This window comes from Pichia membranifaciens (genome assembly GCF_001661235.1).
Source record: "Pichia membranifaciens NRRL Y-2026 unplaced genomic scaffold PICMEscaffold_3, whole genome shotgun sequence".
Lineage (NCBI taxonomy): Eukaryota > Fungi > Ascomycota > Pichiomycetes > Pichiales > Pichiaceae > Pichia > Pichia membranifaciens.
In genome coordinates, this window is record NW_017566984.1 from 655,079 (window position 1) to 681,643 (window position 26,565).

Consider the following 26,565-nt stretch of genomic DNA (forward strand, 5'->3'; position numbering starts at 1 on the left):
TAATGGAATTGAAAGAAAAAAATTCATGTTGAAATATTTTTTTTCTCGGAACGACAATCAAATCGGGGAACAGAAAAATCGACGCGTCGGTCCGTTTTTTTATCATAGGAGAAAAAAAGAGGAAAATAAAGGTGCCTTTGGAATAATCGAGAGTGTACGTCATAGGAATAGAATGGGATACTAAACTGTTATCCATGAATCAAATTTGATAACGCTCAGGGCATTCTACGGAACGAGAACATTCAGTCCATCAGGCATCCGATTACAAGTGGAATTTTGACAGTAGAAAAAAGAAGAGAAGCAGTTGAGTCTAGAAAGAGATGTCAGATGAAGCGACAGAATCTACAGCTTTGCTATCAGAAAATCCGTACCAAAATGCAGCAGACAATGAGTTTCAACAACAGAAGAATGCAAGTGCATCCAGCATGATCAAGACTCCTGGAATCTCGTTGGCAGGGTCCACGGTGGGTAAGACTACGGGAGTGGCAAGCAATAGTAGTATAAGTAGTACAGGTAAAAAGAATATTTCGAAAGCGTTAGGACCCAACATGACTCCTCAGCGTACATCACGTATCACACAGAAGCTTAAGTTATTACCAGACTCCTTGGATTATGAGTCTCCGACGATTGATGAAAGTAATGCAGACGCTGCGACGAATAAGGCGGCCGCATTGAGACAATATTCATTACAGAAGATTAAAGATAGAAACGCAAGGAAGGATGCTGAACGATTAGGAAAAAAGCATAGGTCGATGCTGCCCAGGGTTACTGCATACTGCACTGCTGGTTCGTATAGGATGAGAGATTTTATTAGATGGTTGAAAGATAAGAGAAGGATTCACTCCACAGCGCCAAAGTTATTTGATGAGTGTATATATACACCCTTTACATATAAGGATTGGAGACGAAATAGTTCATCGAGTCACAAATCAAACGATTCTGGAGAATTTGATAAGGGATTTAATAGAGTTAAGAAAGAATCGATTCGACTCGATGACGAGGGTGGAGTGATTGATGTTGGGAAGAGGCATACTGACATTTTTATTTTCGAGTACGGTGTTGTTGTTTTATGGGGGTTTACTAAGCGTGAAGAGAGACTATTTTTGTACGACTTGGCAAAGTTCGAGAATGAGAAGCTTGCAGATGAGGACGTTCAGAAGGAGGAGTTTAACTATTACGTTACGCAGAGTTATCAACCTCGGATTTACAACGATTTTTTCACTTTGAGGGACGATTCGAACCACATGTTGAAGTTGAGTATATCTTATGCGATTTCGCAGAGTGTGAAGATATCGTTGTTTGAGGAGTTAGTTGACAACACTATTGAAGATACGCAGGATATTCCGCAGCAAATTTCGCAGACGGGTAAAGTGGAGATGAGTCGGGAGGAGATCATGAAGAGTATCGGAGAGTTGTTTATTTTGCGGATCAACATCAACCTCCATGGGTCTATTTTGGACTCGCCCGAGTTGATGTGGACGGAGCCGGAACTCGAGCCGATCTACCAGGCGACGAGGGGGTACTTGGAGATCAACCAGAGGGTGGCGTTGTTGAACCAACGATTGGAGATCATCAGCGATCTTTTACAGATGTTGAAGGAGCAGTTGGGCCACAACAACGACGAGCAGTTGGAGTTGACGGTGATTCTGTTGATTGGGGCGGAGGTGTTGGTTTCACTCATCAACATTGTGGTGGACCTGTACTCGCAGCAGAAGGGCTAATTTGATCGTTTATTTCTTTGATCCTGAATCACTAATATACATAAAATAAAATATAGAAATTTCTTACACAGTCGACACGACTTATAATTCTTGAGAAGCCTTGGCCTTTGCGGACTTCTTTGGTAACAAGGATTGGTGGATGTTTGGCAAGACACCACCTTGGGCGATTGTGACGTGGCCGAGAAGCTTGTTCAACTCTTCATCATTTCTGATGGCCAATTGCAAGTGTCTTGGGATGATTCTGGTCTTCTTGTTGTCACGGGCAGCGTTACCGGCCAATTCCAAGATTTCGGCAGCCAAGTACTCCAAAACCGCGGTCAGGTAGACTGGGGCACCAGAACCAATTCTTTGTGCGTAGTTACCCTTTCTGAGGAGTCTGTGGACTCTACCGACGGGGAAGGTCAAACCGGCCTTTGCGGATCTCGAAGTTGAGGCCTTTTCAGAGGAGCCTGCTTTACCACCTTTACCACCGGACATGTTGTATGATAGTTTGTATTTGTGTGATTGACAAGGGAACGGAAGCAGAGAGGAGAGGGGCGGACGTGGAGCTGAGCGGGGACTGGGAAGAGCCAGGCCGGGGGGCAGATGCCAACGTATTTATTTGCAGTGTCTGTGTGCAGACGGGGCAGGCACGTTATCGCGTCGGAGTAAACGTGGGACTAGGCGGGTGGTGCAGCCCGGGCGCTCGCCAGATGCGTGTTGGGGCGCTGGGGTGGATCGCGCACAGTGGAAATGCGCAAGACACGTCTGTCGCGCACAAGAGGGTATACCGTGGGGGGAAGCGCGCGGCCTGACATTTACACGCGAGGAAGATAAATTGTGGGCCGGCCTGGTCTCTGCGCGCCCCCGTTGCAGCAACGAGCCTGCTGCCGGACCGTACATGAATCGTCTCTGCAAAGCGCGTTGCGCCGTCAATGGCAGCCACGGCCGTCTGCACGGGACGCTGTTGACGGCCCCGTGCTGCAGCAGAGCACGCCGGCGGGCGTTGTATAAAAACAGATGCAGATCCGGCCCTGGGCGTCTTGCTTCTGTGTCGCTCCGGGCGCCCGCTCGGCCCTTCTGCTGGCCTTCCTGCTCTCCCCTGCACCCAACCCACACCACCCCGCACCACCCCGCACACACACACACCATGGCACCTAAGGCAGAAAAGAAAGTAGCATCCAAGGCTCCCGCCGAGAAGAAGCCCGCCGGCAAGAAGACCGCCGCCGCCACCGAGTCCAAGAAGAGATCCAAGACCAGAAAGGAGACCTACTCCTCCTACATCTACAAGGTCTTGAAGCAGACCCACCCGGACACCGGTATCTCCCAGAAGGCCATGTCCATCATGAACTCCTTTGTCAACGACATCTTCGAGAGAATCGCCTCCGAGGCCTCCAAGTTGGCTGCCTACAACAAGAAGTCCACCATCTCTGCCAGAGAGATCCAGACCGCTGTCAGATTGATCTTGCCAGGAGAGTTGTCTAAGCACGCTGTCTCCGAAGGTACCAGAGCCGTCACCAAGTACACTGCTGCTGCCACCGCCTAGGCCTGCCCTGTTTAACCCCCTTCTTTCTTATTGTATACTAGCTGAATCAAACAATCAATCCCCATCCCCGTAATCTTTTGCCCCGTCCAACCCCTCCCCTCCCCCCTATCGTCATGACATCACTCCCGTCCGTCCGCTCCTCTATCCGTGCCACACCCGCGTTGTTTTATCCCCCGGTGCACGGGTTCGCCATCTCTCGCCGTCTCTCGCCCGCCACCGTGTCTCCGTCTGCTGCGCCGCGCTTATCGGCGCCGTGGCCGTGGCCGACCCGTCTGCCTGCCCCGCGCGCCCTCTGTGCCGGATGATTATGTACTGCGCCTAACACTGGCCAGCACGTCCGGCCCCAGACAATGGATAGGTTGCCGGCCGGGCGGTGTGCGGCGGTGCGCAGGCGGGAAAATATAATCCAATCCGGCTCCGCCAGCACCAACACAAGCGGCGGCCGTGCTGGCCGGCACAGTGGCGCTGGCGCTTGCGCCAGGGAGATTAGGCAAACGGTCTCTCAACAGCGATACCACACTACAGCGCTCGCAGCACCGCTGCGGCACACACACACTGCACTGCTCAGTGCACACTTTCCACCCTTCTTCCCCCGTCTTTGGTCCCCCGTGTGGCCTCCTCCTTGTCGGTGTCCTGTCCGTGTGATCAGCATCCCCTCAGGCATCAGCATCCCCCGGCGCCCTTTTCCTCCTCGCCACTGTTCAGCTCTGTCTAGCGTCTAGCGTCTAGCCTCTTGTTGTTCTACTCACGACACTCCCTGTCTGCACCCGGATAACGTTGAGTCTGCTCCACACCGCGCACCATGTTCTCCCCTCCTTCCTCAACCGACTACGACGATAGCCTGGGCAACAGACCCGGCGGCCGTGGCCACGGCCACGGCAGCGGCAACAACAGCTCCAGCAACCACTTCGGCAGCTTCTCCTTCTCTGACCCCTCCTCCGCGGCGGCGTCTGCCTCCGCATCGCCGGTGTCGTCCGTCGCCAGGAGAAAGGCCTCCAAGCCCGCAGCGTCCAAGAACATCGACGTCCCTGCCGCCACCATCGCCAGCAACCCTACCCACTCGTCCAACCTCGGCATCCACTCCCCGCTTTCCCTCGAGAGCGCCAAGTCAAACGACTCGCAGGACCCGGGCGCCGACGCTGCCTCCAGCCACGCCGCGGAAAGCGTCTACTACGTCAAGCACAAGGGCGGCCCCGGCTCGAAGTCCGCCACCAGCAACGACAGAAAGTCCTCCCTCGACAACGACCAGTTCTCCCTGGCCTCCTCCATCTCCCGCTCCAGCATGAACAGCCGGGCAGACGACTCGCTCATCTTCGAGAGACTCGTCCAGGACCCGCTGACCGACGCCCAGCCAATCCCCCACTCACTCCCAAGGCACGTCTCCTCCGAGGCGTTCATCCCGGCCTCCTTGGACACAACCACCCACATGATCCTCAACAACGACGACCCCATGGAGGAAATGAGCAACGACGACCCAGCAAACCCCTCCGGCGTCCAGTTGGGTTTCAGCTCAAGAAGATCCTCCCTGGCCAACCTCGAAGCGGCCCTAGGCCACTCCTCGGCAGCCTCCTCCAGAAGACCTTCCATCGCCAACTTGCAGTCCTCCTTTGGAATGAACTCCTCCTACAGGTTGAACTCAAGCTCGACAAACACGCTCTCCAGATCGCAGACAAACTCGAGTTTTTCAAACCTTACCCAACAATTCCAAAACTCAAACTCAAGCCGGAGAATCCCTCAATCGCAACCCCTCTCCCAATCTCTCTCCCAGAACTCCCAAAATTCCGCTCCAAATATTCCTCCCGCAGGCGCATCGAACCTACCTCCTCTGACAACAAGCCTAACCTCTTCTTCCGTTAACTCTCTAACGAACCAGAGAAACCCATCTTCCAGCCCAGTGCTAAAAAACAAATCGTTCTGCTCTTACGCGGATATCATAGCACAAGATGACCACGAATCCAAGTTCCAAATTAGAAGACCTTCGATATCTCTGTCTTTGAATAACCAGAAATTGGCTAGAACAAACTCAATGAGTTCTGCAAGCCAGATTTGTGGCTGCAATTCTCCTCGGTCGCCTTCAAACTGTGCACCTTCATCCTTTGCAAACAACCTTAGATCAAACTCAACTGTGTCTAATATCCTTTTGCCTCCAAATAACGCTAACAATAATACCAGTGCTAACATCAGCACTTCCAACAACAATAAAATCATCAGAGGCGGCTCCCCTTCAGTCAAATCCGATTCTAATTACATTCCCTTACCTTCCTTCGCCCTAGAATCCGACAATCGAGATTATCCTATTAATAACGTCAATAATAATAATACCCCGCGCAGATCAGGATTTTCAGGAAGACCTATAGTCAACACTGGAGGACACACAATGAGACTCTCTAACAGTAACAGTAGCTACAACAGTAATAACTACCCTGGCTCCAATTTTAACAGCCCTTCACATAATTTGAAAAAGAATGAATTGCCTTCTAGTAATTCGAGATCAATCCAAAATGAGCTGATCTCTGACGATGAAAGTATCAAGAGTTTCAAAACCGCTAATCTGCCAACTGAATAATGGATGGCCTATTCTTTCTCCTAACTCGTACTTATCGATACTTTCAAATTTTTCGTTTCCCACAAATACAACTATCTACATTCTTCCTATGACAAATCCTTTCGAAATTTTTTCTAATACATGACTTCCTGGGCTTTTTTCTTCTTTCTACTATCTTGGAAAACTCAACATACTTACCTCTATAGCTTGTTTTTTTCCCCCTTCATTTACTCACATTCAGTTCTATCAACTCTTTGTTTACCTTTCTTTGCCTTTATCTCTATCTCTCTTTTTGTTTCAACGTTGGTCGTTCTTTTCAACAACGTCTGTTTATGAATTTCCCCGTTAAACTAATTTAAAAAAAAAAACAAAATAGAAAAAATTTAAAAAGCACCTGCCGTTTTTTCAACAAATATAATCATAGTGGGTTCGGTTTTATCACTTGTCATTCTTTTTCACTATTCTACCAATACTTTCGTGTATATATGGAAGAGAGATTCAGCTTTTATACTTACCTATTTATTTATAATTACATATTTATTTACTTACCAACTTATTTATTCTTCACGTGCATCCATGAGATGGTAACTAGACCTCTTATATTGGATCATTCAGCACTTAAGTAGTTCTTTCTGTTACCAGTTCTAACGAATCTTCTTAACATCCATTCTACGTCAGCATCCTTATCGTCCATTGTTCCCAACCTGACCTCAAACATCCTCATTTCAAAACGAGGCCCTATCTCACTCATTTCTACATCGTCCCTAGTTTTCACATACACATGCTGTCTAACACTTATGAAGTCCTCCTTATTGATAAAACTTATCACACGAGGACTGTCAGGCTTAACGCCAGGTGGGAACAAATGCTTTAGTATTGTAACACATCGTTTACCCAAGTTGGAGTCGAAATTGTCAAATATTAAATGTGGATAGACTTCACTTTGGTTGGTAACATTTAGTAAATCATGTCTTAACACCACGTTATGTAATGTAAATGTGACAGTAGGACCATGCGGCAGATGTGATATAGTCATCGTAGTTGGAACACCTCTATGTTCATGGAGTACGATTATGTCTGTTATTCCCGATTTCTTGCACGTTTCAACTAATGTCGGCATAATGTAATTACCACGATTGAGCCTCACTGCGTTAGGGAAAAGTAATTTGACCTCCTTGGTAAATTGCGATAATCTGGTTGATGGATTTCTAGAAGTAGTGATAACAATTCTTGGTTCAATAAGACCCGAAAGAGCAGAATACTCATCATCTAATTCATCGTTTGATTTTTGGATGGATTCATCATAAAGAAAGTCTTTCTGGAGGTCTTTGTCATCGGCTACTTCCTTGGGCAATGCTTTACCTGTAGCTAATGCTTGTGAAAGCTGTTGTCTCTTAGCAATAGTATTTTGTTCACGTAATTGTTGGGCTTTTCTGAAAAGATATTCACGACGTTCACGTGCCTGTTTTCTCAGCATTTTATTAGGTATTTACGTCCTTCCTTGATTTGACTGCTGTTGGTTTTTCACAACTAAGGTTTGCTCCTATAGAGGGGGAAAAGAAAGAAAATAGCATGGTCAACTTTACGCAAAAATTTTTCAAGAGAACGAAAAAAAATGTCTTGAGAATTTTGGATGCGAGGCGGCTCGTCAAGCTGAAGACCGAGCTACAGCCAAGGTATCTTCTACACACTAGATCCACTTTCAGCTACAGGTCCCATTGCAAATGAAAGCAAAATGGTTTTTCAACCATTTCTCATTCAAAATGCAACCGCAAAAGATGTGTGTGGGTATGTGAATATTTTGTTTGGTTCGACTGAAGAGCAAAACCGGTTTGCCTTGAAGATAATCGTCACTGATATCCACAAAATTGCCAAAGAATTCATAGCTAGCACTGCAGACCAACTTGCAGAAAAAACATTTTCTATTAACTATCTTTCTATAGATGATAAGCGGATGATTTCAGTGATTTTGGCTAAAATGAGGGAGATCAAGCAAACTTTCCGCCCTGTTTTTTCCTCAAAAGTGGAAGAAGGAGAGGTAGAAAATGTACACTTCAACTCTCAGACAAATATTCTCACATTCTCTTACAATGAATTCCAATACAAATTTCCATTAACAGACATGTCTACCAATGATCAGCTAGATTTAACTCGACAAATGTATTCTAATCTCGAAATGTTTTCTCTTTTGCAATCAAACGCCATGAACTCTTTGTCAAACCAAATAATAAATAAAAATCAAATAATTAAAAAATTGGCATACACATACTGCCAAAAGATGGATCCTTTTGGAACGAGACCTGAATCAGTTCATGATTTGTTAAAAAATAAGCATATTTCTCAGATTTTTGTGAGTCGAAAGCTTACAAGGTATCTGGAAACAACGGTCTCAGATGCTATACAGCAAAGTTTCAAGTATCGCCAAACTGCAGCAAATGCGTCACTCGAGTTGGTAAATCCGAAATGGGAGATGATATGGAGCGAAGCTGTTAATGAGCAAGGGAAACATTCAGGCAGTGATCACACCAAGGAAAGCGAAACAGAAAAAGTTCAAATAAAGGATTTTGGTTCAGAAACTGATATAGAAGAGACTGAAGACATCGCCCCATCAAGTTCAACTCAACCAACCACTAAAAGAAAATTACAAGGCTTATTGCGAAGAAATAAGAAGAGAATGAAAACAACTTCGTCGAATGAGTCCGTCACCTGAATTTTTTCCAAATCACAATCACACAGTCTTAGTAATTTACAGCCGTTTAATCAAGCCCTGCCAATGATTGATGATTTGGCTCAACGCTGCCTTTTGACTTTGGCCTCGATTAGCATATATGCCTTCTAAGAAGTCAGTCCAAAATGCGACAAATGTTTTTAGGGAAGGCACATCTTTGGGCACATTAACATATATTTGCATCTGCCCTCTATCCTGTAACATTTTCATAGGGTTGAATCTTCGTCTATCAAAAAATTCTGAAAACGTGGATAGTCCCATTTTGACAATGCATCGTGCTGCATCGAGAAGGGTTCTCATTTTGCTATCGTCGTACCCCACCATTTCTATATCGTCTTCGAAAATGCTCTCAACAGCGTATTTTATGGCCTCTAGGGTCAGAGTTGTTACCTGTGAAAATATTTCCTCTGACGTCTCGTGGAAAAAATATGGAGAAGAGGTAGAGTTTGGCGTTGAGGTATCCTGCCCGTCTGGAACAAGGTCGATTGTGTTTTCTTGGATATAAATTGGTTCAACATCCATATCATCATTATTCATTAACACATTAGAATCGTTGCTGTTGAATTGGCCTTCGGGTGGCATTTGATTTGAGGAATCGTCGAAATTGTAGTTATTGTTTAGCTCCGAAACCACATTATTAGCAATCAGATCTGCAGTCATCCCCAAACGATAACTGATAGTTAAAACGTTATTTACCAATGCTTTCACACATAAGTTCTTATCGTTAGACAACAAAACCACCATGTTGCCTCCTCCATTTTCCACGTTTTGAAAGTATAAGCAGCAATCCAATATTGCATTGTCTTTCAGGGCATTTTTATCTATCCTTTCATGCAGTCGCTGCCCTGTAACTGTAGGCATCGATTCATGGAAATGCAAGTAACACCAGTCTATTGCTGATCGTGCCAGGCGAGAAATTGAATGCCTGGAGTCGATGGTCCGATCTGCGTCTTTCAATCCATCCAGCTCGTGTACAACCTGTTTTGGAATAACTATCTGGTATGTACCCATGTATTTAGTGTGCAACAGTCGCTCCAGATCATCTAGCAAAGACAAATGGCTTAGTATGAAGTTTGTATCAACGACTAAATATGCCGTCCGTGTGGTGTTGCCATTATTGTTGTTTGGTAGTTCGTTTTCCGAGGACAAGTCTGTAGGGATAAAGACATCGTTGTTTCGCAAATCGACCACGTAGTTTGTGATATCGTTCAGCCGTTCATCATTGATGTCCATAGCTTCCTCTCCATTACTTCGGAGTGGCAACCGATTTTGCCAAAGAGTAAACTTTCTTCGGGCCGCTAGTAACGAAAGTAGTGATCATCAGTTGAAGAAAATTAGTAGCCACGCTAAGAAACGAGGCTATTACAAGAACTTGCTTTAAATCCAAACTCATTTTTTTCATGTGAAACATATTACATTTCCAGCAGCTAAACGGGAAAAGTTTGTTTACTATAACAATTAAGCTTACAAAAGCAGGAAATAGGAGCTTATATTTAGTTGGCTTTAGTGAACGTCATGAAAGAGTCGTCCATTGCGATCTCGTAGGACAAGTCGTTTTGGAAGTCCAAATACAGCTTGTCTGAGTCGCCTTCCACAGATGCGGTGTAAGCAGCTTCTGGGGCTGGGATGATTTTCTTTTCCTTGCCACCTGCAGCTGCAGCGTCTGCCAGGAGCTGCACCTCGCACGAGGTTTCCATCAATGTGAACAAGTAACCAGCTTCGTCGACGGTTCTGCCTGCAGTTAGCAAGCCGTGATTCTGCAAGATGATGCAGCGGTTGGACTCACCGGCAGCCTTGGCGATGGCTTCGCCCTCCTCCTTTTCGATTGCCACTCCCCCGAAATCATCATACACTGCTTGGTTGTTGTATATTATGCAGGCATCCTGGTTGATCATCTCGAGCGGCTTGCCAAATGTTGAGTACGCCTTTCCGTACTTGGAGTGTGTGTGACATGCGGCATTGATGTCTGGTCTTGCCTTGTGCAAGGCAGAATGGATCGCAAACCCAGCGGCGTTGATAGGCGCCGACGTGTTCCCGCCCACAAGGTTACCCTCCTCGTCGACCCGGACCATGTCGGAGGCCTTCAAGAGCGAGAAGTGGATCCCCAACGGGTTGATCCAGAATGTGGTTGGGTCAACAGGATCTCTCACGGAGATGTGGCCCGCAGAGCCCTCGGTGAAGCCTCTTCTACCGAAGACTCTGAACACACCGGCCATGTGTTCCAAGATCCACTCCCGCTCCTTGTACGGGTCGTCGAACTTCGGAATCTGGTGTGGGTTGGCATTTCCGAATGACAAAGTGTCTGCCCCGCTCTTGCTTACGGTGTATCCCTTAGTGCTGGCTGGCTTCACCTGCGAAGGAATGCTGACGTTTTGTAGCGTAGTGGCTGTTGTTGTTGCGGTTGATGTCATATCTACTATCGACCTATCCGGTGCTATACGATGCTGGCGTCATTTTCGTTTCATGTCGGAGCCCGAAACCAACGGTAAACATACATCAGACACCGTCTCCATGGATGACACGTCCATACACTCTTATTTATACCTACACTCCAGGCTCCAGGCAATATAGAGCCGGCGCTGAAAGGTGCATCCGCCAAATGCGGATTAGGGAAGATAAGCGCCTCGCAATTGCGACCGGATAAGCCCAACGCAGGGAAAAACGGCCCTCGAGGCCTGCTGGGGAAATTGTCGGTTAGCTTTTTTGGTATAGGGTTTATATATAGACAACAGGGTGTATGGTGGCGGGTTGAGCTGCCTCTACTTGTATACATTAGCGCAGATGGGAGGGGAGCAGGGCAGGCAGGCGTGTCAGGTAAAGATGTGTAGTCATCGAAGCCCAGCATCACACCTTTGCGGATTGATTTTTTGTGAAGGACATGAACGAGTCGTCGTAGTGCTTCTCCAAGGCTAGGTCGTTCTGGAACTCCATGTAAAGGGTCTCCGGGTCGCCGTTCATGAACGCGGTATATGCGGCCTCGGCGTCACCAATCAGTCTCTTTTCCTTGCCGCTGGCGGCTGCGGCGTCGGCGGCCAGCTGCACCTCGCAGGACGTCTCCATCAACGTGTAGAGGTAGCCGGCCTCGTCGACCGTGCGGCCTGTGGTTAGCAAGCCGTGGTTCTGCAGGATGATGCAGCGGTTGGACTCGCCGGCGGCCTTGGCGATGGCCTCGCCCTCCTCCTTCTCGATGGCGACGCCGCCAAAGTCCGAGTATACGCAGTGGTTGTTGTACAAGGTGCACACGTCCTGGTTTATCATCTCGAGCGGCTTGCCAAACGCCGAGTACGCCTTCCCGTACTTAGAGTGTGTGTGGCACGCTGCGTTGATGTCTGGTCTTGCCTTGTGCAAGGCAGAATGGATCGCAAACCCAGCGGCGTTGATAGGCGCCGACGTGTTCCCGCCCACAAGGTTACCCTCCTCGTCGACCCGGACCATGTCGGAGGCCTTCAAGAGCGAGAAGTGGATCCCCAACGGGTTGATCCAGAATGTGGTTGGGTCAACAGGATCTCTCACGGAGATGTGGCCTGCAGAGCCCTCGGTGAAGCCTCTTCTACCGAAGACCCTGAACACACCGGCCATGTGTTCCAAGATCCACTCCCGCTCCTTGTACGGGTCGTCAAACTTCGGGATCTGGTGTGGGTTCGCATTGCCCATCGTGATGTTGTGTGCCCCCTGCGTCGTCACCGTGTAGCCCTTGGTGGACGCCGGCTTGATGTCCGCCGGAATCTCGGATCCTGTCGCATTTGCGCCGCCAGCGGCGGCAGCAGCAGAGTGGGCCGTGCCCTGAGCGGTGCTTGTTTCTGTGTGGCTCATGACTTGCTTCTGACCGGTATCTATTGTCTACTGTGCTGTTGCTGACGCAAAACCCCGACCAACCAGACGGAGGCGGTCCGAAGACACCGACTTCCCGTCCCCTGCCCAGGGCCTCCCCATATTTATACGTTCTGCTGACCTGTGGAAAAAAGACTTCCCCTCGGAGCAGATGCCTCATCTCGTGTCTCACGCCAAATGCGGAAAATGGCGACAGACAAAGAAAGGCGGAGAGGCAGCAGAGGGACGGAATCGTTCCACGAAAGACGGGCTTGCCGTGAAGGTCCCGGGGAAGATGTCCTAGCCGAAGATGTCCTAGCCGATGATGTCAGTGAAAAGACCGTTTTCAGTCGGCTGCGGGGTATCGTGTGTTGAACGTGTGGAGTGGCAGCGACAACGACAACACTCTGCGGTATGGCTTTGGACATGTTTTAGCAGCGACTACTTGTATACATGGACACATGAATATATAAAAGACAGCTCGCACGCAGTTCTAGCACTGCGGGGATCTCAGAAGCTCTCCCACTTGTCGTCGTCGTCCTTGCTGGCCCTGACGTTGCCGCCGAGACCAGGCAAGGTGGTTTTCTGTTCGGGCTTCTTCAACCCAAACGCCGGCTGTACCTCAGCCTCGTCTTGGATCGACGCGTCACCCAAACCGTCGAATAGCTGTCCGAACTTGCTGTTCTGGTGCTGCTGCTCGGCAAACTGGCCCTGTAGCACCGAGCCGGTTTCCGACACCCTCTGGCCGAACTGCTCCACAGCCCTCTTGGCCTGGATCGTGTAGTCCTGCTCGCCCAACTGCTTGACGCTGGGCTGGATCACCGACTCGTTCACCTCTTTCACGGACTTCGCCACGGTGGAGGAAAACAGACCCCACCCCTTGCTGAACGTGCCGACAGGGTCGCTCTGGAACGCCTCGAGCGTGAAGCCGGCCAGAGAGCCGGCCGCAGCGTTGCCGGCGCCGGAGCCCGAGTCTGGGGCAGGCGTGCTGCCAAAGCCCTGGTACCTGCCGCCCTTGGAAGGGGGGAGATCGGTAGGCCTGGTGTCGTTGAGGCTTCCCAGCTTTGCAAAGTAGTGTTCGTTCTCGGCCTTCTGCGGGCCTCTCGAGCTGGCGGAGTCGTTGGCAATGGAGCTGCTGTTACTGTTGCTGTTGCTGTTGCTGCTGTTGCCGATGTTATTCCCGTTGCCCGCGGCGTCGTTCTTGCCGAACAACGGTTCTCCCGTGTGGTCTGGCTCGGTCCACTCCTCGCCATTCACCTCTGCCGCCAACTTCGCCTTGTAGTCCTCGGCCACGTAGTTGTTGTACTTCTCCTTCGCAGGCAGCTTCATGTCCACGTCGTGCGAGCTGAAGTAGCTGCCGCAGTTCTCGTTCCCGCCCAGCTCCATGCGCTTCAACTCCTCCGGCTTGAACTGGTCCATCGTGATCGATCTCACAAACGAGATGTGCACCCCCAACCCACGGTGGATCCCGGCGCACTCGAGACAGATGAAGATTCCAAACTTAGGCGACGCCCACTGTGGGTTCGGTGCCTGGCAATCAAAGCATTTCTTGTTTGTTGGCTGCTTCTGCAAAGCTAGCAACTTCCTACGCGTGTCTGGGTCAACGGTCCATTGGTTCGACATGGCTGATGTGGTACAGACGTGCTACGGACGGGGAAGCACTGCTGCTGCTGTCAAGAATGGTCCTACCTGCCCCACCGGCCCCGTTCCCTTCCAGCCAACCCCAGCAGCAACCAAGTAGAACAACACATGGCTTTCCCACCACCTCCGTTGGCGACACGAGTCCGCCAAACAAGCCCAGCAAGCCCAATTTCGCGCCGATCGGTCCAGAACGGCCAGATGAGCCTCTATTTTGGAGGTCTAGAGGGTCGGATGTATAGAATTCAAAAGAGACGGTAAATATTGCTAGTACAAAAAATGCGTGCTGTCCCTGATGTCAAGAATGACAGAGGGGAGGTAGTGAAAGAAACTCTAGTAGTTTTTGCGTCCGAAGGTGGAGCGGCAGGCGCTGGCGGGACGGTCGGGGAGAAATAAGGAAATAAGGGTAGAGAAAGAGGGAAAGAAAGAAAGTGAAAGAACAAGGAGAATGTATACGTGCGATGGATTTTGGTTTGAGTAGTGTAGCTTCTAAGCTTCTCGGGAGAAGAAGTGTGGAACCGGACTGAAGGGAATCAAATGTAGAAAAGACTGAAAACAACGTAAGTCAAGGTGGCCATGAGGGAGGAAGGGGCGGCTGAGAGCACGTCTGCACCGTTCTTGTGGGAGGAGGAAGAGACCGACGAGACCTTAGCGCTGCTTGTGGACTCGGAGGACTTGGTCTTGGTGGACTTGCCGGTTGTTGTCAGCGAAGGAGGGGCCTGGGAGATGGAGGACAAGGTTCTGATGTCTTCGGTTTCCTTTTCGAGGGCGGAGACCCAATTGGACAAGTCGGAGTTGTTGATGGTGCTGTCGATGGAGGTGCTGTTGGAGAGGAAGACGGTGATGGTCTTGTCCTCGGCAAAAATGACACCACCGGTCATGACAGACTCCGGGGTTCTTTCCAAGTAGCCGAAATTCTGCAAGCCGGTTCCGATGTCGTCGGTGCCCTGGAAGTCGTGGATGGTGGAGTAGAAGTTGTTTCTCTCGGTGTAGTTCATGACCTCGAAGATGTCGAACTCACCGGCTCCGGTGTTCCACGAGGAGCAGTTAGGGTTCATTGGGTACTGGGAGGTTCTTGGGATGTGTGCGTTCAACAACCAGATGGCAGGCATGTCGTATCCGTCGGTCTTGTTCTTCTTGTGCTCCTCGGACATGTCGGATGGGGCCCAGAACTCAAAGAGGAACATCTTGTTGAGGCCGTAGAAGCCGTGGTAGGCCTGACCGTCGGTTCTGTAAGCACCGCAGTCGTCCTCGCCCTGGCACTTGATGTCCGAGGCAATGGTCACCTCGTAGCCGGAGGGAATGGTGGTGTTATCGAGGACCTGCGAGTCGTTCGCAAGCTTGAGGCCGTCTGGGGTCACGTAGTCGGTGGCGTTGCCCAAACATGCGTTCTTATTTCCGTAGTTGGCCAGGAAGGTGACGTTGTTGGCAGTGCCCTGCTCGGAGTCGTAGTACGCCTTCCGCTCCCAGCTTCCGGAACTGGAGCCAAACGAGTACGAGTCGGTGACATAGTAGCCGAACTTTCTCAAGTTGAGAGGGCCTCTCAAGTGGACCGTGAGCTCTTCGTCCAAGGGAGCCAACGGGCCGGAGAAAACGAACGGGTTCTCCATGTCCTTCTCGCACGAGCAGTTGCCGTCACTCAGGGCCTCGATCTTCGTCACCGGGTAGTAATACCCGAGGTATCCGACGTTGTCGAACTGCAGGATGTCGGCTGGAGAGGACGAGCTGGACTTGGCGAAAGCGGTGTCCAAGACGCCGAGGGATGCCACGGAAAGAGCGAGTGTGGAGAGTTTGCTGAGCATGGTTGTTGCGTATGTGCTTCGTGTGTGTTCGTGCGTGCTTCGTGTGTGCTTCGTGCGTCCTGCTACTGTCTGTCTGGCCCTGTTCTTTCTTCTGATCTACGTCTGCAACTCCTCTCAACAGTCAACATCAGAGGCTGCGGTAGTGCTAAAGGAGGAAAAGGAAAACAGCAAAACACAGAACGCGAGTTTTCGCAGCTGAGCTTTTTTTTGCGGCGTTTCCGCAATTGTTTATTTTAAGCCCTCACGGTCCAAGCCTCTGTCGAGGGCGTAGGCGAAAAGGAAGAGGCAAAGAGAAAGAAGAGGAAAAGGTCAGGAGATCAAAGTGACAGAGATGTTGCAGTACGGCCGTAGCTCGCCATGCCGCCCGCTCTTACCAGGGTCGTGTACATTGTCCGGCCAGGACCGCAGACGCAGGCGTGCGTCTGGCAGATTTACGCCCACGTGAAGCACACGCTCGACAGCAGAAAGGAGGCCGTTGCCGGCGCAGAGGGTGTCGACCAGCAGCCCCGGCTCGTCGACTTCAAAGTGCCCCGCAGCACGTACTTTGGCGTCGGCAGCTACATCAACCAGGTGCAGCTGACGTTCCGGACCGACTCGGAGCAGCAGCGGCAGCAGTTGGCTGACATGCTCGACACGCCACTGCCGGAACACGAGAAGTTCAGCTTCACTAGGCGGGAGGGGAAGCCCAGCAGCAGCAAGCAGCAGCAAACGCCAGCTAAGTAGGCTTGTCTCTATACATGTACTATGCTATATAACAACACCAGCGGGCCCGCCCGTGACATGTAATTGTCGATCTGCCTCCCGATGAGATCGCTCTTGCTCGATTCGGCAAAACCAGCGTCACCGTTTATCACCGTTTATCACCAGCTACTCTGGGCCCGCCCCCGTGCTCCAGAAGACACTGGGGGGCCAGACAAAGGTTCTGTGCATATCCGCAGACACCTGACCGATGTCCGGACAAGAGCCGTCGGTGTCTACGAACGAGCTGAAGAAAAGAATCGAAGACTTTCTCAGCGACACAAAGGATGCATCCAAGACGGCGTCGCAGCTGTACGTGCTGTTAGCGTCGGAGCCGGAGCTGTCGGAGACGCCTCTCCCGATCTTCAAGGGCAAGCACTTGATTCTGTTGTTGAGGATGCTCAAAACCGCCGACTTGAGCTCCGCCCCTGGCCGTAACCTTTATCAAGTGTGTCAGTCCTCGTTGGCTCATTTGCAGGCCGACACCCCTTACATCTACCGCACGATGCTGCACCTGATGCTTGGGCGAAAACTCAACGAACCGCTTCTTCAATTGGTCTTGTCGGATCAGACGGTGCTGCAGCAGTTTATCTGTCAAGCAGTGGCTACCGTCGACGCCTCTTCGGCAAACCACACAATCAACCTGCTATCCTACATCCTCAACAACGCCCAGCAGTGCCTCGACACTGAAATTGTGGACTACATCTCCCAGTCCTTGCACAATTGCATCATCAACACTGAATGCGTCAACGATAAGCTTTTGCGGACCACCTTACAGCTCTACGTCAAGCTTGGGACACTGGCCTACGAGCGGGGGGATTTGGTCACGAGCTCGAATATCGACAAAATCCTACAGTTCCAAGTCTTTCTAGACCATTTCTCAGTTAAAGAATATGCTGCCTATTTTCAAGGAAAGGATGCAACTTGGACCGAAAACTCCCTACTTTCTTTGGAGACCCTTGCGTACCCTAAGTTGGCCGACATCTCTTACACAACTCCGGCAAGCAATATACAGTGGAAATCGGTCATAGATTATCTAGATTTGTTTGTGCTGGTATCCAGCTACTCCAACGGTGACAACATTAAAAACACACTTCTCAGACCGGTGCTCAGTTTTTTGCTGAAGCTTTGTCGAATAGTGGATATACCCATTGAACATGGTCATAACTTCAAAATTTGCGTGTCTAAAATCCTCCACTTTGCCTATGTCAATGATCTTAGACCTTACGAGAATGTGAAGTTTTTTTTGATCCTCTTATCATATATTTCATTTTCAGCGGATACTGAAGTTAGAGAGAACGCCTTTATAGCTTTGACTGCATTGCTTTCGTTGGAAAAGGATATAGTGGCGCCCTATATTGGTTTGGACGACTCGGAAAACTTTAATGATCTCTGCTTGGAGTGTCTCACCGAATATAACAATGAGATAACCCACATGTATATAGTGAAGCTCTTATTCGAGAAGACAAACTCTAGATTTTTTGCGTTCAATTTTGACGAACTCTTTTACACGATACAATCGTTTGCCAACATTGATGTCATCAGAGCCTATAACAACGCATTTACCAAATACCCAGAAAAATTGAAGAAGATATGTCTTGATCAGCTCCATAAATCAAACTTCTTCTCAACTTTAGATACACACTCACTAAATTTGATCAAACTTGTTATAGATCTGAAAAAATCAATCAAGAAATTAGATTCATTTAGATTGCAAGTGGTCCCACTATACCCAGGCGCAACGAGAAGGGAGACACGAATATATCTTTATGTGCTGTTATCATTGACAGCCAAAAAAAAACTTGATATGAATGATTTCATGATATGTGATATGTTCCGTTACAATGATCCAGATATCCAATCTTGTTTAACTGCGATCTTTAATAAATTCAGCGTCATAGATCCTTTATTGAACAAATTGATAGACAAAATCAGTGATCAAAACACAGTCCTTGTATCAGTTGTTGAGTCTTCTGACACACTCTACAAGGATATTAGCGTTTCTGATAATCGTTTCCGGATAATAAAAGCATGTGTCATCGGAAATTCAAAACACTTTCTTTTCTTCTTGAGGTTTTTTGCAAATATGATAGAATCCACTCCAGCTGGTTTTGAAAAGAGGCCGCTATACAATTTGTTGAAAACAGTAGAAAAAACTTATCTTGACTGGGAAATTAATGATCGGATTTTGTTTTGGGAAGAACTAAGCAGCTTCTCAGCCGATGCTTCTTTAAGCGAGTCTTTCCTTAAAATTTTAAATGAGTTTATTGAGAGTCTGAAAGCAGATGACAGGCACATCATTGTAAATCAGAAAATGAATATTCCTTTGGTCATTAATGATTTTGAGAACAAAACGACCGAGGAGCTGAAACAAATAATAATTGATAAGGTAACGTTTCATAAGCAAACAACAAAAGCACATCTGAAATCCAAGAAAATCCTGAATATCAATAAAGCAAAAAAGTCCACCGGCGAAGAAATTGTCAAAATCCTTAACTTACCGCTTGACAAATCCGATGAAGAGATTAAAGTTTCAATTACTGTTTATCCCAATGGGCGTTATACTGGCGAAACTGCTGATAAGTCAGAAGGAAAGAAAACAAAGAAACTTAATCAAAGAGACCGAAAATTTTTGTTTTTAAGAAATTTGTCTGCTGATAAATCTAGTAAAATAGTAGTGCAAGGTAAGCCGACAGTGATAACGAAATACTCTTCACACTTCATCAAAATAATGACTAATGATTTATTCAAAGGAATTTTCCAAGGGAAATCTAACATAGGGAAGTTTGCTGCCCACCTTTTCAATTCCAAGCTAAACTTCATCTCTGCTTCAGATGAGGAAATACAGCAGGCCTTAAAGAAATTCAGATTGAATTGTGATGAGTTTACCAAATACCTTTTTGTCAAACTTGTCTTTTATCTTGACAGCCGGAGTTTGATGGACGCAAATTTGAGAACAAAATTGAAATCTCTCAATTCTGAGGGAGGTAGCTTGAGTGAGTTTTTGAAAGAGGAATTCACGTATTCTCAGAAATCATGAATATACCATAAATAGTGTTCATTACTTGTTAACATATTCGTTTATATTCATACTATACACAGGAAAACCATCTCTTAGAAGTTTGCTTATTTCTTCGTCGTCGTAGGTTCCTCATCTTCGGTTAATGTAGTAGTGGTTGTAATAGTCTTACCGTCTAAAGCATCCTTCAAACTAACGTTTGCGCTTCCTCTCTGTGCAGGTTTAGCCAAATACTTACCTTGTTTCCAACCAATCATATACACAAACCTGAATGTTGCTGGCAAGTGACCAGTTTTTTTGTCACCATGCATTTCTCTGTAAATAGGCTCGACAGCCATCAATAAGTCTTTAGTAAGAGGAGGGGGAGTCATTAGGACTGAATTGTTCTCACCCATCAATTGTAGATCCTCCATCAATGCCATGACATTTGGGTAATCTACTATCAATTCTTCAGCATCAACAGTAAGCATTTGGAAGCCTGCCTTTTGCATCAAGTTACCTACATCTGATGATTCCACAAAGGGAGAAATCCTAGGAGATAGACCACCATAACGCTCGATCTCTGCTAGCTGTAGACTTGTTCTTAGCTCGAAAAGAGTATCACCACCAAACATCGAGCCAATGAAGCATGCATCTGGTTTAAGACAATTGTGTAGCTTTTTGTATACTTCCGGTAAATCATTGATCCAGTGCATTGACAAGTTGGAAATAATTAGGTCATATTGGTTAGGTTCAGAAAGTTCAGGAACATCAAAATTCTCTTCGTCAGCGACGATTCTATCAATATTAAGTTCATTATTGAACGCTGAAGTCAAATCTTTATACAGTAACGATTTAGAGGATTCCACCATGACAATTTTTCCTATCTTTGACTTGATAAGCTCTCTATCCGCCTTCCATTGCGAGTTTTGAGTGTCCCTCGATGGATCGCATAGTAGTTTCTCAAAATTGCCAGCATGGGCACCGAAATCGAGGACATTGGTGAAGTCTGTCTTCAAAAAAGCTAGTCTATCAATAGTACGGCGATTTATTTCATCACGTAGGTACTCTGCAAATTTGGAGTTTGGGTTATGAGCAGCTCTCTCTTTCTGTAACCATTTGACATGTCTGTCGAAAACTTTCACATTGTTGGCACCACCAGTCTTTTGCGAGTAGTATCTCAAGGTCAGTCTGTTATACAAAGATCTACCTAACATTTTTGAAAGATATAGATGCTGTTATGAACTCTGATAACTTGATTTCTTCTTTGGTTTTATCTTAATGGCCCGGACCACTCATCATCCACTGAAATCTAATCCCAAACTTTTCCTTTTTTCCATCTACTATTTTGCACTCCCTCGCTTCCGAGAGTTTGAACATGAAAAGTAGTTTTCTGATACAATACATCAACAATGTGAAATTTGCCGGAATGAACACTGACATGGTGTGCAGAAGAGTTACGTATATTCCATGAAATGAATTCACGACTGTTAGAATTAACAAAGTTCAATACATCAAGGAATGACTTGAAACAAGAGTTATCTTATCTGTTGAACTCTCGGTCCGGGACAAAACAGTTCACGGCGGCTTTGCGAATACTCAACAGTATCAAAGACAGGAAAATGTTAAACAGAGAGATTACTACAATTGCAAATGTGATATTTCTCAAAGATGGCACAGAAATATATAGTGAACAGTACAAAGATTTTCTCAGAAGAATGAAAATGTGTGTGGGTTACTATGAAATACCTAGGCTTTTACAAAATGATCAATACGAACAGGCATCATTAATGGCGTTACAAGAATTTGAAGAGCTTTCAAAGAATAAGTATTTGGATAAAGGGAAGTTAGCTTATTCTTTAAGTTTTTTTACTATTTTGAAAGAGGCCATCAAACGTAATGATACGGTAATCATTCTTCACTTACTCGATGTACTATCTAAGTACAATTTGTGCACGGAACCAAACTATTCTCACATTTTAGCAGGTGCACTTGCTTCTAAAAATAGTGCTATACTAGTTAAGGTGTTTGAAAATATACTGAGTATGGAATTAACCGATACAACTTGGGAATGCTATGCCGATGCTATGCTCTTGGCAGATGAAAAAGAAAAAGTCTTGATGGTGATACCAAAAATTCAGTCAACTGCTGTTAAAAATGCTGTATGTCTCAAACTAATATCATCTTACGGGTTTGAACAATGCATGCTTATTCTGGAAGGGTTGGTTAGTGATAAAACTCTTGCATTGCCCAAAAATGAAGATTTACCAACTGCTCTACTATCTATTCAAGAGCTTGACGTTTACGCTAACATAGATGAAAAATTGCTCACACTCCAAAAGTTAGAGTTAGAAGATGTGAAGAAGATTGCTATATTTTCTATCCTTTCATCTATAGACAATGTAGACTGTCATCCTGGAAGTACTGTGTTTTTTTTAAACGGATTAGGTATGGATAGATCAGTTTTGACCCAAACACACAAAGACATTGTGTTCCATCAGATTTCCAAATTTCCTTGCAAGCTGCTAGGATTGAAATTTTTAAGCTATTTCAAAAATTTGGGGTTACAACTTTCAGCTGAAAACTACTTACACCTTATGAGATGTCAATGTTTTGGGAAAGAGTTTGATACTTTGTTCTACGTTTTGGTTCGGGTGTTAGAAGACTTTGAAACAATACCGTTGGGAATAAAATCCTTCTTGACTCAAATGAATGAACAAGTTCATGACAGACGTTTACAGGAGCTCTTGCAGAATGATTCTTTCATGTCAGTAGCTGATATTAAAACTCAATTGAACTATGACTTTTTAGAAAAGAATATAGAGGTTGAGCGAGAACGTCGGAAGGAAGAACATGAAATCATTGACGGTTTCACAAATTACGACTATGAAGCGGATATGAAATTGGTGGATTTTTTAGATTTATAAATTTGTGCCCATAAACGTGTATATATATTTTGTTTGGAAACAATTAATATGGCTTATGTTCAGATGAGTTGGTCAAAAATTACTTATTGATAGAAAGGAAAGAAAGAGTTTATAAACCGTGAAAGAACAGATCTACGAAAGTGTAAATAATTGAGATAGCTGAGAGACCAACGAAAGTCAAAATGATGTTTGTTCCAATGTATTCGGACCTGATTAAAGATTTGATAGATTCTTCAGTTTCCATTTTCTTCAATGCACGCAAATAATTCTCAGTCTGCATTGGTTTGACACCTTTTGGTAAATGCTTTGGATTAGGGTTGAGCTCCTCTATGAACTGTTCTAGCTCACCACATTTTATACCAATGGCAAGATAGTTTGGATCAGAGACGGGACATTTGTGATGAATGATTTGCAAGTACTTGCTAAAGATGTCTAAAACACCTTCATAGGTTCTAGAGTTCAAAATCAAATCACAAGCAGTACCTTTTCTGATCTTAACGTTAGTCTTGAAAACGTTCTTGTTCTGAAACACTTCCGCCAAGGTTGCAATTGCCATAACCTGTGGAATTGCACAAAAGTTGAAAGTTGAGTGGTCATAAACCATCGTGAGGTATACCAAAACGTCTTTAATGTGACTCATTGAATCTAAGACTAGATCCGTAATACAGTGAAGACCCTTTTCTTCATTTTCAGCCCTGGTAAAATTAGATAACTTGTCAGTGTACTTGGACCAAATTTCCTCGGGCCAGAATGATCTACCATCATCCTGATCTTCCTTGTAGTCTCTGATGATGTTAGTTTTCTGCAAAAACAAGCCCATTGAATGACTGAGTTTCATATTATCCAATAAGTAAGGATCACTGAATTTTGAGGCAACACCCAATTGTGTTAATCCCACACCGACTAGACCAGCAACATAGAAACAATAAAGATCATAATCCTTCACGGTCTTGACCCCTTCTAAATTAAATTCTTCATTGTTGATATAGTCCGCCATACCGTTACCCATTTTGTTGGTAATTTCCATTATGATATCCTGGTATTCTGGCTTCAATTTCGAGTATTCTGCTAGGATACTATTAAACTTCAATAAGACAACCCTATCTTTCTCACTTTCTGCATTGCCGTCGAATGTCCAATCTTTCAAAAGTAACTTTTCATGGAAACTTCTTAGAAGTGGAATCTTGATCTTCGGGTCAATACTCATATCATCTTCGACGGTATCTAAAGCTCTAAGAACAAGATAGAAAATCATAATGGCATTACGCAATTCTGGGTTAAGTTCCATAATGACCGCCACAAATGATCTAGATGTTAGTTTGAGCAGATCGTAACATGTTTTTTCTGTTTCTGATGCGGGGTTTAATGGATAAATCTTTTTTCTGAAGTATTTTCTAGAACAATAAAACATTTGACATGAAAGAAGAAAGGCGTAAAACACTAGTAAGTGCTCCAAACGCTCGAAAAGCTCATCGTTAGTATTTTGCTGCCAAGCCGAGAAAGTTTTGGTTATTTCGAATATAACCCTCTAAACAGTTTTCAGAAGTAAGTTGTTCAGCTTCGACGTACAATTGAATCACAGATTTCAACTCTTCGGGGTGAAGAGCAAGTTGCATGTATTTGCTCATGATATAAACCTATATTTATTGCAACTGTGTGACGAACACAAACTTTAAGATGAAGTATAATCCTTTTTGGAGAACTTCACTTGAAAGACTGTTTGTAAACTTCATCAACACTTTCTATTTTCATCTCGTATCGGTCGTAACCAGGAAACAGCACCCGTGCACCTTCAAAACTTTGGCGTGGGAATTAGTTTTTTAATGTGAAAGATAGCCACAATAGATAAGATTATTGAGATATAGATTATCAATTGCTCAGGTAGAAAGGACATGACAATTATTCCAAGGCAGATTGAAGGAGATGAATAAAAGCAGTATTGACGACTACGATGAAAATGAGGATGAGGCGGTGAATAATTTTAAAATTCACGAAGGAATCATTTTGGCCGTGCACTTGACCAACTCTCTGACGGAGAAGATGACTGCGATTTTCAGTACGTTTTTGAATCTCCTAATCACATTGACGAAGACTATGCCAAATACTGGGTTAGGTCTTTACATTTTTAACTGTGCAAAAAAAAGTGAGGCATCGAAAGACGGAAATGTCGATACCCCTGAAGGTGTATTCCGTGTTTTTCGGCTCCAAGATTTAAACCAAGGCATGTTGAAGACCTTAGACAGATACCTAAAGAATGCTATACCCACGGAGACAGTGGTCAATTTGTCCTTTAACAATACCGAAAAGTGGAATAGCTTGCTACCAATCAAGGATGTTGATGTGAATGCCAGTTTTGGCCCATCATTATATGGCATGCTACAACAAACCTTGCTTGATTTTACCAATATACCGATAAGAACAGAAGAATACACAAGTAAAAAGGTTTTTTTTTTCACCGACTGTCAAACACCGTTTAATGGCAAGGAGAGTATCAAACAAAAAATACACAATAAGCTACGAGATTTAAATGACTTCAAAATCACGATTTATCCATTTATACTGAAAAACGAGGAGTCAGAAGATGCCAAAATGGCCTCACATCAAATTGACGAATTCAAACAGCTTTTTGACTTTCCAATGGATACCGACTTAGAGGCAAAGAAATACTTACCGGCTATCAGTGAGATATCTTTGGAAACTTTGGAAGAAAAAATCGTAAAGCATGCAACAGTGAGAAGAACAGCCTTCCAATGTCCTCTTATTTTTGGTGATGTTAAAATTATTGTAAGGGGAATTAATCCTTTTACTACTACCGAATGGAAAAAGGTAAAGTTTTACAATATTGAAAACCGATTGAAATACGTCAAGAAGAGAAATATACCTAACTCTGGTGACAATGAAGCAGACACAGCGGACATCAAGAAGGTGTATCAAGTTGCAGATCAATATATGGGGATGGAGGAAAAAATTCAAACTGAGTGTATGAAGTTCGGAGAATCCGAAAAACCTATTTTGCATGTCGTTGGGACTAGGAAATTTAAATATTTCAACTCCTCTTCCATTATCAGCAAAGCTGTGTTTGTAATTGCGGGAGACGATGAAGAGCTGGAAAGCTCCAATTCACTGGATAACTTTGCTGCGCTCTACAGGTCACTTTGTAAAAAGAAAATGATGATTTTATGTTGGGGTATGCCAAGGAAAACTTCGTATCCCAGATTCTTCTATCTTATACCTACCGGCATTACTGAAAATTTTGGACTAAAGTTTGAAAAATATCCTCACGCATTAGCGATGGTAGAAGTTCCGTTTGGAAACGAAGTCAGAAAAGCCCCTGAATACATCAACAAGCTGGATTCGCTCTCTGAATTGGATGATACACATATTCTGGATAAGTTAATTGAAAAGTTGACGCTAGATGGGTTTGAAGCTTTCTCCAATCCTTCACTTTCTTGGAAATTCAAGGTCATGGAAGACCACATATTGCAGCGGGAAGTGCCTCGCTCAGAAACTAGAGCGGAAAGCAATGAAGAAGAAGAAGAGGAGTCTTCTAATTTTGGGGAGCAGCAACTCGAGCTTGACGAGATGTACCAGCAAATGCTTTTGCTCCGCCGCAAAATAAACAAAGATGAATCACTTCAAAGTTTAGTGAAGGAACTGCAAAGCCGGTACAATCGTGTATCTAACTACAACGAGCTAAAAAGGACTTCAGATGATGTGAAGAGTGAAAAGTTATCTGCCAAGAAGTCCAGAGGGTTGAAATTTTCTGATCCATTGACTGATGCTAAGGCTATCATATTTTACCGTGAGTGTGGTCTCCAGAACTGCACTAACGATGTCTTGCGTAATTACATCAAAAGTAAGGGAGGCCTTATCAAGATAGGAAAGACAAAAGGAGACATGATCGATAATGTGGTCGCTTTCTTGAAAAGCAACCAGCTTTTGTAATATATATAGCACGTACGTTAAAGACTGCGATCACCTTCTGATCAACTACTTTTTAAGATACTCTTTTCGATGACTTGAAATTTCATGTTTCGCTCGGCCCTTCATGTCTTTTTTGAGAGGTGTTGTTACTCGATAAAAGGCTTAAGTAGTTGGAATAAAATTGTAGTGCCCCAAGTAGATACCATTTT

At 45.6% G+C, this 26,565-nt stretch overlaps 18 protein-coding genes across 18 annotated transcripts; 9 read left to right on the top strand and 9 right to left on the bottom strand.

Annotated features, from left to right (window-relative positions):
* Positions 1 to 218: 218 nt before the first annotated feature.
* Positions 219 to 1,721, top strand: PICMEDRAFT_52182 (hypothetical protein; the record flags this gene model as incomplete). Its single annotated transcript, XM_019163160.1, has 2 exons — positions 219 to 391; positions 491 to 1,721. Exons 1-2 carry the CDS (start codon positions 321 to 323, stop codon positions 1,719 to 1,721), a joined length of 1,302 nt encoding a protein of 433 aa, XP_019017626.1. The 5' UTR covers positions 219 to 320.
* Positions 1,722 to 1,802: 81 nt separating this feature from the next.
* Positions 1,803 to 2,198, bottom strand: PICMEDRAFT_72575 (hypothetical protein; the record flags this gene model as incomplete). The annotated part of the gene is made up of 1 exon (XM_019164239.1): positions 1,803 to 2,198. The coding sequence occupies one exon, from the start codon at positions 2,196 to 2,198 to the stop codon at positions 1,803 to 1,805; it is 396 nt and encodes a 131-aa protein (XP_019017627.1).
* A 652-nt stretch (positions 2,199 to 2,850) lies between these two features.
* Positions 2,851 to 3,246, top strand: PICMEDRAFT_33725 (hypothetical protein; the record flags this gene model as incomplete). The annotated part of the gene is made up of 1 exon (XM_019162839.1): positions 2,851 to 3,246. One exon carries the CDS (start codon positions 2,851 to 2,853, stop codon positions 3,244 to 3,246), a length of 396 nt encoding a protein of 131 aa, XP_019017628.1.
* Positions 3,247 to 3,706: 460 nt separating this feature from the next.
* PICMEDRAFT_16386 (hypothetical protein) lies at positions 3,707 to 6,098 on the top strand. Its single transcript, XM_019161186.1, has one exon. The coding sequence runs from the start codon at positions 4,049 to 4,051 to the stop codon at positions 5,810 to 5,812; it is 1,764 nt and encodes a 587-aa protein (XP_019017629.1). The 5' UTR covers positions 3,707 to 4,048; the 3' UTR covers positions 5,813 to 6,098.
* A 300-nt stretch (positions 6,099 to 6,398) lies between these two features.
* On the bottom strand, positions 6,399 to 7,268 carry PICMEDRAFT_72578 (hypothetical protein; the record flags this gene model as incomplete). Its single annotated transcript, XM_019164240.1, has 1 exon — positions 6,399 to 7,268. The coding sequence occupies one exon, from the start codon at positions 7,266 to 7,268 to the stop codon at positions 6,399 to 6,401; it is 870 nt and encodes a 289-aa protein (XP_019017630.1).
* A 258-nt stretch (positions 7,269 to 7,526) lies between these two features.
* On the top strand, positions 7,527 to 8,501 carry PICMEDRAFT_72579 (hypothetical protein; the record flags this gene model as incomplete). The annotated part of the gene is made up of 1 exon (XM_019164241.1): positions 7,527 to 8,501. One exon carries the CDS (start codon positions 7,527 to 7,529, stop codon positions 8,499 to 8,501), a length of 975 nt encoding a protein of 324 aa, XP_019017631.1.
* A 36-nt stretch (positions 8,502 to 8,537) lies between these two features.
* On the bottom strand, positions 8,538 to 9,752 carry PICMEDRAFT_11513 (hypothetical protein; the record flags this gene model as incomplete). The annotated part of the gene is made up of 1 exon (XM_019159809.1): positions 8,538 to 9,752. The coding sequence occupies one exon, from the start codon at positions 9,750 to 9,752 to the stop codon at positions 8,538 to 8,540; it is 1,215 nt and encodes a 404-aa protein (XP_019017632.1).
* Positions 9,753 to 9,954: 202 nt separating this feature from the next.
* PICMEDRAFT_16391 (hypothetical protein) lies at positions 9,955 to 11,177 on the bottom strand. The gene has a single exon (XM_019161187.1). The coding sequence runs from the start codon at positions 10,928 to 10,930 to the stop codon at positions 10,013 to 10,015; it is 918 nt and encodes a 305-aa protein (XP_019017633.1). The 5' UTR covers positions 10,931 to 11,177; the 3' UTR covers positions 9,955 to 10,012.
* A 219-nt stretch (positions 11,178 to 11,396) lies between these two features.
* On the bottom strand, positions 11,397 to 12,230 carry PICMEDRAFT_24762 (hypothetical protein; the record flags this gene model as incomplete). Its single annotated transcript, XM_019162367.1, has 1 exon — positions 11,397 to 12,230. A coding segment is annotated over one exon (834 nt), but the record flags the coding sequence as incomplete, so codon positions are not given.
* Positions 12,231 to 12,429: 199 nt separating this feature from the next.
* PICMEDRAFT_131474 (hypothetical protein) lies at positions 12,430 to 12,771 on the top strand. The gene has a single exon (XM_019160021.1). It carries the CDS (start codon positions 12,528 to 12,530, stop codon positions 12,702 to 12,704), a length of 177 nt encoding a protein of 58 aa, XP_019017635.1. The 5' UTR covers positions 12,430 to 12,527; the 3' UTR covers positions 12,705 to 12,771.
* Positions 12,772 to 12,839: 68 nt separating this feature from the next.
* PICMEDRAFT_33237 (hypothetical protein) lies at positions 12,840 to 13,952 on the bottom strand (the record flags this gene model as incomplete). Its single annotated transcript, XM_019162809.1, has 2 exons — positions 12,840 to 13,476; positions 13,543 to 13,952. 2 exons carry the CDS (start codon positions 13,950 to 13,952, stop codon positions 12,840 to 12,842), a joined length of 1,047 nt encoding a protein of 348 aa, XP_019017636.1.
* A 737-nt stretch (positions 13,953 to 14,689) lies between these two features.
* On the bottom strand, positions 14,690 to 15,673 carry PICMEDRAFT_20204 (hypothetical protein; the record flags this gene model as incomplete). Its single annotated transcript, XM_019162154.1, has 1 exon — positions 14,690 to 15,673. A coding segment is annotated over one exon (984 nt), but the record flags the coding sequence as incomplete, so codon positions are not given.
* Positions 15,674 to 16,126: 453 nt separating this feature from the next.
* Positions 16,127 to 16,492, top strand: PICMEDRAFT_11518 (hypothetical protein; the record flags this gene model as incomplete). Its single annotated transcript, XM_019159810.1, has 1 exon — positions 16,127 to 16,492. The coding sequence occupies one exon, from the start codon at positions 16,127 to 16,129 to the stop codon at positions 16,490 to 16,492; it is 366 nt and encodes a 121-aa protein (XP_019017638.1).
* Positions 16,493 to 16,605: 113 nt separating this feature from the next.
* On the top strand, positions 16,606 to 19,590 carry PICMEDRAFT_131288 (hypothetical protein). The gene has a single exon (XM_019160019.1). The coding sequence runs from the start codon at positions 16,719 to 16,721 to the stop codon at positions 19,545 to 19,547; it is 2,829 nt and encodes a 942-aa protein (XP_019017639.1). The 5' UTR covers positions 16,606 to 16,718; the 3' UTR covers positions 19,548 to 19,590.
* Positions 19,591 to 19,633: 43 nt separating this feature from the next.
* Positions 19,634 to 20,722, bottom strand: PICMEDRAFT_58814 (hypothetical protein; the record flags this gene model as incomplete). The annotated part of the gene is made up of 1 exon (XM_019163321.1): positions 19,634 to 20,722. One exon carries the CDS (start codon positions 20,720 to 20,722, stop codon positions 19,634 to 19,636), a length of 1,089 nt encoding a protein of 362 aa, XP_019017640.1.
* A 258-nt stretch (positions 20,723 to 20,980) lies between these two features.
* PICMEDRAFT_72588 (hypothetical protein) lies at positions 20,981 to 22,432 on the top strand (the record flags this gene model as incomplete). The annotated part of the gene is made up of 1 exon (XM_019164242.1): positions 20,981 to 22,432. One exon carries the CDS (start codon positions 20,981 to 20,983, stop codon positions 22,430 to 22,432), a length of 1,452 nt encoding a protein of 483 aa, XP_019017641.1.
* PICMEDRAFT_16396 (hypothetical protein) lies at positions 22,401 to 24,077 on the bottom strand. Its single transcript, XM_019161188.1, has one exon. It carries the CDS (start codon positions 23,841 to 23,843, stop codon positions 22,542 to 22,544), a length of 1,302 nt encoding a protein of 433 aa, XP_019017642.1. The 5' UTR covers positions 23,844 to 24,077; the 3' UTR covers positions 22,401 to 22,541.
* Positions 24,078 to 24,340: 263 nt separating this feature from the next.
* On the top strand, positions 24,341 to 26,445 carry PICMEDRAFT_16398 (hypothetical protein). Its single transcript, XM_019161189.1, has one exon. The coding sequence runs from the start codon at positions 24,356 to 24,358 to the stop codon at positions 26,375 to 26,377; it is 2,022 nt and encodes a 673-aa protein (XP_019017643.1). The 5' UTR covers positions 24,341 to 24,355; the 3' UTR covers positions 26,378 to 26,445.
* Positions 26,446 to 26,565: the final 120 nt, after the last annotated feature.

What these genes read in the sequence shown, in the direction of transcription:
- PICMEDRAFT_16396 (XM_019161188.1), bottom strand. Translation starts at nt 23,843, where the DNA reads ATGTTTTATTGTTCTAGAAAATACTTCAGAAAAAAGATTTATCCATTA.
- PICMEDRAFT_16391 (XM_019161187.1), bottom strand. Translation starts at nt 10,930, where the DNA reads ATGACATCAACCGCAACAACAACAGCCACTACGCTACAAAACGTCAGC.
- PICMEDRAFT_131288 (XM_019160019.1), top strand. Translation starts at nt 16,719, where the DNA reads ATGTCCGGACAAGAGCCGTCGGTGTCTACGAACGAGCTGAAGAAAAGA.
- PICMEDRAFT_16386 (XM_019161186.1), top strand. Translation starts at nt 4,049, where the DNA reads ATGTTCTCCCCTCCTTCCTCAACCGACTACGACGATAGCCTGGGCAAC.
- PICMEDRAFT_131474 (XM_019160021.1), top strand. Translation starts at nt 12,528, where the DNA reads ATGCGGAAAATGGCGACAGACAAAGAAAGGCGGAGAGGCAGCAGAGGG.
- PICMEDRAFT_16398 (XM_019161189.1), top strand. Translation starts at nt 24,356, where the DNA reads ATGAATAAAAGCAGTATTGACGACTACGATGAAAATGAGGATGAGGCG.